This window comes from Aedes albopictus, chromosome 1 (assembly GCF_035046485.1).
Source record: "Aedes albopictus strain Foshan chromosome 1, AalbF5, whole genome shotgun sequence".
NCBI lineage: Eukaryota > Metazoa > Arthropoda > Insecta > Diptera > Culicidae > Aedes > Aedes albopictus.
Genome location: NC_085136.1, coordinates 142,445,112 through 142,457,272, shown reverse-complemented (window position 1 = coordinate 142,457,272; position 12,161 = coordinate 142,445,112). Strand labels below are relative to the sequence as shown.

Sequence of the window (12,161 nt, the reverse complement as noted above, 5' to 3'; positions counted from 1 at the left end):
ATATCGCTTCATGACTCACATCCTCAGACCTCAGACACGTTAATACGCTATTGTCAATTTGATTAATAACTCAAGTCTGCGACCGAAGCCCTTAAGCTTCCCAACCTAATCCACACAAATCTTCCAGCCAAACATCCGTCCGTCTCTGAACAGTAAAATAGTCCAAATTCCCAGCCGGCAAACCAGCGGCGCGCAACGCAGTAACCTCGTGTGGCATCGACTGAGTGCGTGACATACTGCAGGCCGGTCCATCGAAACGGCCGTCGGTACTTATCATATCATTCGTGTGTACCTCTACAGGTCTGCTCCTTCAATCGCTCGATAAAATCGCTGTAATTCTAATCTCTGGAATCCATATCACACCTCGCGTATCGTATCGCGATGTCACGAACGGGTTTGCTAGCGGGGGGTGCGTGATTAGGTCGGTCTGGAGGCTGGTGGTCGTTTGATAAAATAAATGGTACCGTAGAACGGGGGGATATTGATCGTCCCGCGAGCCTGTGTTGCCTGAATTTATTTTCTACAATCGACATCGATATAAATTGGCGAAGAAGGTGTAGATTTCTCGATCTGCAGTGGGCGAGCGAATGCATCATCAATCCTTTTTTGTTCTGTCAAAACCTTTTAACTGAAAAAAAAACTGAAAATCTTTATAAAATTTTGCGATAAGGTGGCAAAGTTAACCCCATCGTACGGGCACCTAGTGCAAAAAATAGATCCCTAATCGAGGCAAGGCATGTAATTGCACACTTTCATAATGTTTTGTTGTGTATTTTTTTCTGCGGCGATATTTTTTGCGCACAGCCCAGCTCTCTCTCTTTGGCAGTTCAAGCCGCCTCCATCGGCGCCCCAGTCCAGTAGTCAGTAAGTCAGTCAATACGACTGCCAGTAGTAAATCAATATTCGTTCGCCGGGGTGCCACCATACCGCAAGTGCAAGAGTCTTGACCAAGGCTTCGCTAAGTGCTGCCTCCCCGCTCGATTAGTTGTTAGTGAAGCGCGTACAGTTCGAATAGTTGTGTGCTCAGTGCATTGATTGTTTTGACAGAGTGTTAATTTTCGAACAATCCATACAGTCAGTGATCACAATCGCAAACGGAGTCTAATCGGCCGCGACAGCTACCGGTTTGGTGGAACAACACCGATTAGAAGTGGATGAAATTCACGATATTTGTTGTATGATCAGGCAGGGTAGAATGCATTACTATTGGCAGCTGGACGGAACCCGTATTTTTCTCACGAAGAATTTTGCTAGGAGCTAGTCCAAGCGCCAGTTCTGAAGTGCCACATTGCCAGGATGATTGAGTCTTCCGAGCTGACGGTTAAAAGGTAATTATAGATGTTAACTTTCCATCCAAGGTAATTGATATATGTCAATTCATATTGGATTGGGTTTCCATGCGAGCCGGGCTCCACCCTTCCGCGCCATGAATTCGTTAACAAGCGACCGAAGAAGCTATAGTTGAACTGCATACATTTGTTAGTTCTTCGCACCTGCTGCCCTCATGGAAGTGCTTCCTTCGTATACATGCCACATGCCGGTGCGAACGATCGTTAAACGACACATGTTTATCTAGCAAGATCTGCTTAATCAACACTGCGCCGGGAAACTGGATAGTTGTTCGTTGGACAGTCTACTGGTAGTTACTTGATATGGCAGTTCTCAAAGGGAGAATAAAGGGTAGAATTAAAAGATAATAATAATTATTAAAAGCCCTTGTGAAGAACTGGCGATAAGTTGAAATCCACGCAAATAAAAGTATAAAAATCCTATTCAGTTACTGCTCATTTTATTATTATTAAAATACAAGACGATTTGGATTTTTGTTCGCATAGTCTATTTTACGAAACGACAACAGTGTTGATATTGATATTAACACTCACGGGCTTGGGCGCGACCTCCAGTCAAATTTTCATTCATGAAATGAGCGATCAGCTGATCCGAAACGTCTCGTAAAATGGCTCATTCGCTCTGTGGGCTTTCACGGGTAAAAATCTGATCCCATGATCATGATTATGAATCATAATATCAAGAGCCTAGTGTCTTTTCGTTTTATGAAAATACGCCATGATTGCATGAGTCGTTTGTCCGTAACGTAACCAATGCGTTATGTTTTTGATAGATGCATGAAGTTAAATCATGGTATTGAGATTTGAGATCATCATTTACGGTGCGCATTGCTTATGATCCTAGTTAGTTTGCTAGGATCATAAAGCTAAACCATGCTTGATTTTGAGTGCACATCGTTTATGATTCTAGATCATGTTTCATGATTCCGGATGCGCATTGTTTCTGGTGGTTTTATTTCCGTACAATAAACAAATAAAACAACAATGCTTGAATCATTCCAAAGAAACACAGGTGGAAAGTGCTCCGAGAATGTAACACTTCCAATGGCCATTATCTGGATTTCATGAAAATGGTTGCTCTCCAAATTATGTACAGTGTATCAAACAATTGTCCGTACAGCAATGTTTTGGACAACATTATTGTTCATTCTAATGTTTATAACTTTTTTATACGTCAATCAAAAACGTTGAAATTTTGACCAATCATTAACCATATATTGAAGCTCCATTGGTAAAATTTTGAGTGAGATCGAATGAGTTTTCTGAAAGTTATAGAACTTTTAGTAAAACTTATAAGATTTTTGAACACATATTTAAAACATTATATCTCAATATGTACTCGATGAAATTTATTCATTTTTTTTGTTTTACAGCTTATACCTAAGGCTTTCATATGTAGCTTCGTTTGAGGTTTTATATTCACTACAAAAAATATTAAAAATCTGTATATGTTCAGAGTATTATTTGGAAATTTATCATAATTTGGTCAATAAAAGTTACAAGTGTTTTCAACTGTTTTAAACTTTCTTAATGTAATATTTTTATACAGGACCTACTAAACTACATATGAAGAGTAGGTCCTATGCATTTTTCGTTCAGTTAATGCACTTTTATGGGTGGAAAACGTTTGGCAGATTATATGTGCAAAATATGGTAATTTTTTAAATATCGTCAACTACACAAGCACTACACACATTTTTCATATTTTTTGTAGTGAATATAAATCTCAAACGTAGCTGCATATGAAAGCCTTAGGTTTAAGCTGTGACACAAAAAAAAAGTGAAAAACTTTCATCGAGTACATATTGAGATATAATGTTTTAAAAATGTGTTTAAAAATCTTACAAGTTTTACTGAAAGCTCTATAACTTTCAGAAAACTTATTCAATCTCGCTCAAAATTGCACTTATGGAGCAATAATATATTATCCATGATTGGTCAAAATTTCAGCGTTTTTGATTGACGTATAAAAAAGTTATAAACATTGGAATGAAAAATTATTTTTGATGAAAAAAATGCTGTACGGGCAATTGTTTGATACACTGTAAGTAGTAGCTCAAATTACAAAATCATTATTCACGATGATGATTATTAGCCATCTTTCATAGTTTCATGATATGTAAAACACGAACTATGGATAAGATTTGTTTCCGTGTTCGGTGGCATTCCAGGACGTTTAAGATGATTTTCAGGGGGTTCTGGAGGCGTTTATGAAAGTCTCAGGTGCTTTACAGGGGGTCCAAGAGTGTTTCAGACGATTTTCGGAAGCATATTTAAAAGTTTCAAATGATTTACAGTGAGTTTCACAGGCTTGATAGGGTCATTTTTGGAGGGTATCATATTACATGGGGTCCGGAAGGTTTTCGGTGGCATTTCAGAGGATTTCCAGCGGACTTCAGAGCCGATGTTGGGGATTTAGGAGGGTCTCAAGTGCATTACAGGGGGTCCGAGAGTGTTTTACGGGGTTTCGGAGGCATTCCAGCAAGATTCAAAGGATTTTCAGTGGATTTTGCAGGCGTTATAGAAGGTTTATGGAAGTTTCGGAGGTTCCTATGTGTGTTACATGGGGTCCGAGGCGCTTTCAAGAGTTTCCGGAGCCGCAAACTTTAGCAAATATTTAGTAACCGTTTGGAAACAACCAGAATGCTTTTTACTCTGTTTCTGTTTATAAATAACTATTACCTACTTTCAACTGAGCCCAAGTAACATTTTTAGTTTTCTCATAGCCTACAAGCTGTTGTTACAATCAAACCATTAAAACTTGTTTTAAAGCAAACTAATCCTTACAGCTCTAATAAACCCGTGATAAAACTCTATTAAACCTAAAAGGGCCCACCCTACAGGAGGTTGTTAAAACCATTCCTTAAAACGTTATATAGGCCAGTTGGTTTTGTGACATATTCTTGTAGTATGCTACACAGCATAGATAAGATTTGTTTTGTAGCACGCAATAAGATCAACATGCCGTTTTGAAGTTCTAAGAACACCTTAAACGAACAATTAAAACCAATGACTTGAAATTAATCTGAAACTAAAATGAAACAAATAAAATAACATGGCAGTACATTGCAAATTGTTAATAATGCAAGAACGAAAATTACATCGGTCATCCATGTTAATAATATTTATATGCCAATTCCCACGAAAAAAAAGAACTCTGTTGCTATGACGAAAAAATTCATGCCAAACAAGTTTGCCGGTATAATGCAATACGTTGTCTCTAAATAAGACGAAGCGCCACTTCATTTTGAGGTTTTTGTCATAAAGAAAATAACAATTTCAACCCCCCTTGCAACACCATGAATTCAAATCACAATCCAATTATCAACATGACGCACCTACTTTGCAAGCAGGAATTGATTATCGTGATGGAAAATATGGATGCCGTCCAGTTAAATCCTCCTGGTTTTGTTTAAGATTGTTTAAGATCGTTTAGTGTAAGAGCAACATGTTCTAGAATTGCTGCACTTTATGAATACGCTGCAAAAACAAGCATACACCTATTTATTCCTAAGGGGCTGTCCATAAACCACGTGGTCATTTTTTTGGGACTTTTCAAACACACTTATACAATTACTGAAGGGATTTGTGCGCAGATATCTCAGGACTAGGTATTCTTAGGAAAACTTATTTCTTATTTGTATCTTTTAATTCCGTCCTATTTTGTTTATCCTAGATACGCGTATTTCGACTACCACTTGTAATCTTCCTCAGTGTCAGTTATCCAAGATTACAAGTGGAAGTCGAAATACGCGTATCTGTCAAAGGATAATCAAAACAGGGCCGAATTAAAAGGTACCAAACTGATTGCATTCTTTCCTCTTCTAAGGAATAAATTTTGGAAATTTTTGCAGGAGTTGTTGAGAGAGACTTTGGAAAAAAATTTGAGAGTATCCCCGAAGGGAGATCTGAATTAATCCAAAGCTTTGCCTGAAGGAATACTTGAAGGAACTATTGGAGAAACCCTTGGAGAGCCTCTCAAAAATGTCTTCAGAATAAGCTGAAGAAGTTTACAAATAAACGCACAAAAAATCTCAAAATGAATGGAGTAATACCTAAAGGAACCTGGGATGCAATTCAAATAATAATTTCTAAGAAATTTTCTAAAATAAAATATAAATTTCTAAAGGAAACCCCTAGAGGAATTTCTGAAAGAATTTCGAATTTTTGAGTGCTCAAGGCATATTGCGTTTGCACCGATCAGATGGTTGGTGGCGAAGTATGTGTCAGTCGAGCTTCAATATCAATATTCTTAATTCAATACGCTCACATTTGTTGTTCGTAGACCCGGTTAGGGAGGTGCTTCGAATCCAGTTTGACTGTCTATTCCGCAGAATTGCGACTTGTTCTGTGGCTTTGCTGGTTGAGCGCCGGATTAGCGATACGAAGTCGTGGGTTTGAATCCCACCAAACCAATGGTATTTTTTTCACAAATTTATCTCTCAATTTGCCAATTAAACGTACTTTGCCTAAAAAGACTTCAAGTTTTTACTGAGAATATTGCTGTAGGAGTTCCTTCAGAAATGTTAGAAGAAAAACATAAAAGAATACTAGCATGTACTTATGCAGCAATCCTTGAATCCTTTAGAATCCATTAACAAAACCGAGGAGGAGTTTTGGAAGAAATTTCTGAGGAAATACGTGCACACTCAGTTGAGCTCGGCTAATTTTCATTCTTTTGCCGAGATTCGCACAACCGAGCGCTCGGCAATTACAATTTAACTGAGATATCAGCAAAAAGCTGAGTTTATTCATAGCAGCACCCATGGGTACCGCTGTCATCAAACATCGAACGTCAAGCGTTTAGCCGAGATATCAGCAAAAAAACTTTAACCGAGATTCACACAGCCGATCTCGGCATTCTGTTTTAAATGTGTGGCCAGTTTTAGTTCAGTCGAGATTTTTTTTTGAGAAACTTCTATACTGCCGTTCTACGCTTAATTCTGGAGCTCGATTTGAATAGGTCGTATGTGCTTTTGTCGATTAAAAATTCGATCAGTTTGATTCGCTTATTGTAGCGAAAACCGTTGAAACTGAACAAAGTTGATACATACAGCAGAATCCTCACAAAATAAGCTTTCCGTTACATCATTAAAAGTTTCAAAAATATCTTCCATATTGCTACAATAACTAAAATAAACTGATCGAATTTTATATCGACAAAAGCACATACGACCTATTCAAATCGAGCTCCAGAATTGTCCCATGTTATATGGGATTCCCATATAACATGGGACAATCGGGCATAGAATGGCAGTATAGAAGTGTCAAGAAAAATTACTGTACGAATTCCTGAAAGATTTTTTTTGCATGAAATTTTCAAACAAACGGGGATGCACTTTGAAGAGATACGAAAAGGAATCTTAGGAAATTTCGCAATATTCTTTCTGTAAACATTCCAGATTATTTTTCTGGCGGTGTCCCTGGAAGAAATCCTCGAGCATTTTCTTGAGGAACTCATAAAAGGAATTCCAACAAGAATTTCCCTTTTGCGATAATTCGTGAAATAATGCATTGAAAGGTTTTCGCGGAATAATTCTTAACCTTCCAGGACGCGCGTCATTAAGCAACCGAAACTGCACCGCGCTCTCGCTGTTTACGACGAGCGAGGTTTTTAGGTAGTGTTGTACTTTTTACAACAGCACGCGTGCTGAATGGTTAATTAGGCGCAATAGTGAAGTCATTTACTACGGGGCGTATAGTATAGGAGGCGCTGAAATTTGAGTAACCAGCTCTGACTTTACTATAGGGCACTGCACTGTTTTGATTTTGTATGGGATTTTGACGTTTCTTGGCCTTGTTGTTTACAAAATTTCTGTAAGAGTGAAAGAGAAGGGGAGAATTTCATGCAGTACCCTATGACCGCACTGATCACTGCTCTCAGGTGATTCTGTAAATATTTTCAAGCGTTTTATAAACGTTCAAGGCAGAAGAGATTCAAGACGTTCCAGACTGATTACGCTAAGTAACTGCCGGCTAGGAATAGGACCACTAACCCCAATTCAATGTGCCAGGCGGCCCGTGCAGAGGGAAGAGTGATCAAGGGGGTAAAAAGATGCACGGTCGCAAATAAGTCCGGAAGTGAGGAAGCTCAAGGTGGACTGATCAGTGTGCCAACGACCTTGTTTGCCACCGGAGGTTTGCTTCTAGTGTCTGGAACCAGGGCACAAGTCATGGGACTGCAAAGGTCCTGACAGTGGCAAGCTGTGCCGGCGATGCGGCGCCGAAGGCCATAAGGCTGAACGAGTCCACCCATGCGTTTGATTTGTTCCGGGAAAATTAGCGAACAACTAGCCCCCAACAACGAGTGATTCTAGATGCCCGGCCTTTATAAAAGCCGTAGCGAACGAATCACAGTTCAGGTAACACAGCTGAACATGAACCCCTTCTTTGTTAGACAATTTCTGAGTGGGGACGGATATTGTCATCATGGCGGACCCATACCGAGTACCCGCTGGCATCAGAAATAAGGTCGCGGATAGGTCCAGAAAATGGCGGCGAAATGGACGACGGGTAAATACCCCATCCAGGAGTTGGTGTCTACTACCTATGAGGGCTTCGTGGTCGCCAAAGTAAATGAAGTCTTCTTCTGTAGCTGTTATGCGACTCCGCGGTGGCCGATCGAGCAGTGCACGCAGATGCTGGAGTGTATGACGATCGTGCTGACAGGGCGAAGGCCAGTGGTAATAGTGGGAGAATTCATACCAGGGCCGTAGAATGGGGAACCTGTTGAACGAACCAGTGGAGACGGATATTGCTTGAAACACTGGCCATGCTAGATGTCGATATGGTTAATGTTGGTACCAAAAGTACCTTTAGTCGGAACGGTGCGGAGTCGATTATTGACGTTACTCTTTGTAGTCCTGGCCTAAAAAGTAGCTTAACCTGGAGACGTTAGCTACACTCACAGCGATCACCTAGCTAGAAGTTCGCTACAGTATGGACTACAACAACAGCAGGCAGCGGGTAGAGGAATAGGCGGCTAGGCCAAGACCAAGTCCTCGCAGGAGGAAAATATCATACTTCAACGACGAGGTAGTTAGTGAGGCGCTCCGCCGTGAGCAAAACCTATCCGGTTTAAGCGGTGATGAGCTGGTAGCGGTGCTCCCGAGATATGGGCAAGCAAAAAGGCCGTTTTGAGGATCCGTGGGGTAATGCCTACAGGATCGTGATGGCCAAGACGAGAGGTGTAATGACTGCTACAGAGCAAGCTCCAGAGATGTTGGAGGGGATCATCGAGGGGCTTTTTCCACGCCATGATCCTAGTCCTTGGCCTCCTTTCGCAGGACAGCCAGGGATTGGGCCTGGCGATGTGGAGAGAGTCACTGATGTGGAACTTGCGGGGATAGCAAAGTCCTCTAGCGTAGGTGAGGCTCAAGGTCCGGACGGAGTTCCGTATCTGGCCTTTAAAGTGGGTATTGCAGAGGCTCCCGAGATGATGAGAGACCAATATGCTAGATCGGCACGATGGGGAAGGTGCTCGTACAGATCATCCTCAATAGAATGTTGAGGTTCACCGAGAGTGTAAATGGTTTCTCGAGCAACCAGTTCGGCTTCCGAGAGTGGAGGACGACCGTAGACGCTATCCTGGCGGTTACAAAAACCGCTGAGATATCGCTGCAGCGAATACCGCTGAGCGAAAAGAGATTCGCTGCTATGCAGTAGTGGCTCTGGGTGTAAGGGACACGTTCAATAGCGCCAGTTGTGCGGCTATTGTCGATGCGCTCCAGCGTCTGGGAATACCAGGGTATCTGGACAAGATTTTTGGAAGTTACTTCCAGAGTCGAGTACTAGTTTACGACACAGACCTCAAGAATACCGCAAGGTTCCATCCTGGGTCCGGCGTTATGGAATGTCATGTACGACGAGGTGTGGAGATCGTCGGCTTCACTGACGACATTACGCTAGAAGTGCAGTTGACAACTGCTACCTTGGTGGACCCCTTAAAGCTAGTCATAGATCTTCATTGACTACGCAGCTAACCTTGAGGGTGCGATATGCAGCCCCTTTCCGAAGCAATGCATTATTGGTGGTTCCTAAGAAATAAAGGGAATGATGTTTGGTGGGTCGAGGAAAGAGTAGTCCTAGCTTTTACTTTTGTTGTAGAACGGTCCTTAACCCCACACTACCCGGACTACCCAGGCTATTCCCCTATGATTTAGAATAAATGAGTTGATATTCCACCCCCAGAAGGCGACACTATTGAAATCAAATTGCCCAAACTTCGCTTCGACTTCCAAATAACACTCAACTAATTTGATTACTCATTTGAACCCTTCCAGTAGGTCAAATGACTTTCTTCGAAACATAACTTTTCGCAACTAGCAAATTCCCACTTCTCCGTATTTTCTAATTGCAATGCACGCTCGAAGTTTTCCGGCAAGGAAAATCTGAAGAACCGTGCAACCAACCAATTTAAACTTTCTCCAGCTGCTCAGAGTGAGATTCGCAGCTCCGCTTTTACTGCCACCTTCTGTTTTCACGGCGCGGCGGATACATTCGCAGTAGGTAAGCATGACGCCAGTTTTGCTTCTACCTTGACACCTTGTCGCCCTTCGCTGAACGAGAGGACAGAAATTTAATTAAAACTCTAATTTCTAATATCAATAAGTAGATAGGTGAACCTGGTTGCACGCTCTGGAATGCAAGACTCATTCCTGACAATGGGACAAAACGGAACTTTCCGGGAATGTTACCCTCATAAAAAGCGTATAAGAAATGAACCCGTGTAGTGCGTGTGGGATGCTTTCGATGATGGTGAATTAATAAGACAAAAAAATAGCTGGAGGGGAGCAAACAGATGACCAGCTCATTTTATTTTTGTTTTCTGAGCGACACTTTTTTCCCTGCTGCTTCTTGGTCAGAAGCCAAACACCAGCTGCACTTTGCTGGTCCGATGATAGGTAGGTGGCACCCGGTTCCGTAAACATTGGTTTAATGAGCAGAAGAAGGGTACTATAGTATAGCGTTTACAACTTAGAGGTAATCGGTTGGTCGATGGCGTGAAACAGCTGGTTTGGTCAAGCGTGAGATGGGTGTAGCTTTGGCGTATTATTCCAGCGTGTAGTAGCTATTTTTTTAATAGGGATGAGTTGAGCAAAGAGAATTTCATGGGATAGTGGAAATGCAAATACAACAAATCGGGAGTTCTCAAATATTTCCCCTGAGGCTCAGTACCCCCAGCTTTGTTCCTAAGACCAGTAACTCCGTTAATGTTAACGTACGCCAACCAAAAAAAAAAAGAAAAATGTTTTCATTATTTGCACAATCAGCATATATGTATGTACTTCTGCAAGTCATTGCAAGTCTCGTTTATCATTTACTGTCACGTGCAACGGTTCCAAATTTACTCATTTTTACAATCTTATTTGTCAAAAACAGTGGCTGATTACCAGAATCCACTTAGTGTTGTTATCTTGCAAATTTATCGATGCAGCTCATTGCCCCTCAACCAAAGACCACCTTAACCCTAATTTCTGCTTGTGTGTCGTGGACGGATTTAGCTTGAAATGCGATTATATTTATCGTGGTTTGTAAAGTCCATATCAAAAAATTCAATTGATCACCAGCACCAACCATAAAGCCAAACGGTTGCCCCCAAGTAGCGGATGGATTAAATCCAAAGCCCATTCTCCGTTTTCGACCTTCCTCGCAGTATCTGCTCCGACTGATTCGGTTCGGTGTACTATCGACTTACTTAAGCGCATATATGTCATTAGGTTAATCTGTCCAAATGCGACGAAGATCTGTTCCACTTCAGTACCTAACATCCAACTACCCTGTCTACCCTCTACTTCCAGCCTATTCGAGAACGAGATTATGAGCTACATCCCCGTGGAGGCTCGCAGTCCGCAAGGTTCACCGAATCTCAATAGTTCCCGTGTGCCGCAACGTGCCCCTCCTCCCTTCCGGCGAGATTTCGAAGCCAAGCTGCGGACCTTCTACCGGAAGTTGGAATCGAAAGGATTCGGCCAGGGGCCGCACAAGCTGAAGTAAGTACCTTTCCACTTATCATCTTCCATATCCACATACATATCCTAAAATAAATTGTTGGAATTCTTCCGCATCGATCAGTCATCGCTCGGATCGGTTGGCTTGCATTGAGCGAGCTTTGACTCATCGACGTGCCCTCATTGCTTGGCATTGACAGTGATGCGGAACCAATGTACGATGGGTATTATCTTATCGGATAGAAGGAGGGCTGACAACGCCCTCGCCTTTCTGTGTGAGTCAGAAATTGAAGTTTTGCGACGAAATATAAATCAGGGTTTAAACGTTAGCGCTAATTGGCGTTGCACAATTTCGATGTGCTACGAAGTAGTGGGGATCCTAACTTAGGAAGGCTCGTTACCTTCCGTCTGCTGTCACCTCGCAATTTCTAAAGCAATTAAAGTACGCCTGCAACCACTTGGGGGGTCGTGAAATGAGGTTTGGTAAGCTATGCTCCAGTGCAATGAAAAATTAAACCATTTTGGTAACGTGTGTGACATATATTGCAAATGATTTCAGCAACATTGTACCCCTGCCAGCAAAAAGTCGTATATGATGCTAAATAAGCTGAAAAAGTAGAATCCTAGGAGGAATGCTTGAAGCAACTATTTGATGAAATCCAGAATGAATCTTTAAAGCAGTTGAAGAGTTCTACAGTGAAGTTCTGTAGGAATTAAAAAAAAAAACTTCCGAAGAAATTTACTGAACAAATTCAGATCAAACCCTCGAGAAAGTACCTGAGGGAATCCTTGGTTAAATTTCTGATGAAAACCTTAGAGGGAACCCAAAATTAGAAGGCATTACTAAAACAGTCCCTGAAAG

At 41.5% G+C, this 12,161-nt stretch overlaps 1 protein-coding gene and 1 long non-coding RNA gene across 5 annotated transcripts in view; one reads left to right on the top strand and one right to left on the bottom strand.

Annotated features, from left to right (window-relative positions):
* Positions 1 to 12,161, bottom strand: part of LOC134285199 (uncharacterized) — a 203,453-nt gene that overhangs the window by 71,883 nt on the left and 119,409 nt on the right. The gene's annotated exons all lie outside the window — the stretch shown is intronic.
* The window catches only part of LOC109422805 (E3 ubiquitin-protein ligase HECW2-like), a 123,447-nt gene that overhangs the window by 96,091 nt on the left and 15,195 nt on the right, over positions 1 to 12,161 (top strand). For 3 of the 4 annotated variants that reach the window (XM_062845512.1, XM_062845514.1, XM_062845513.1), the window contains one exon: positions 11,150 to 11,341. In XM_062845512.1, the coding sequence (XP_062701496.1) occupies positions 11,150 to 11,341 (192 nt within the window). Of the gene's footprint in view, positions 1 to 672; positions 1,329 to 11,149; positions 11,342 to 12,161 lie in introns of those variants that run through there. The other variant, XM_062845515.1, reaches the window with a different exon arrangement.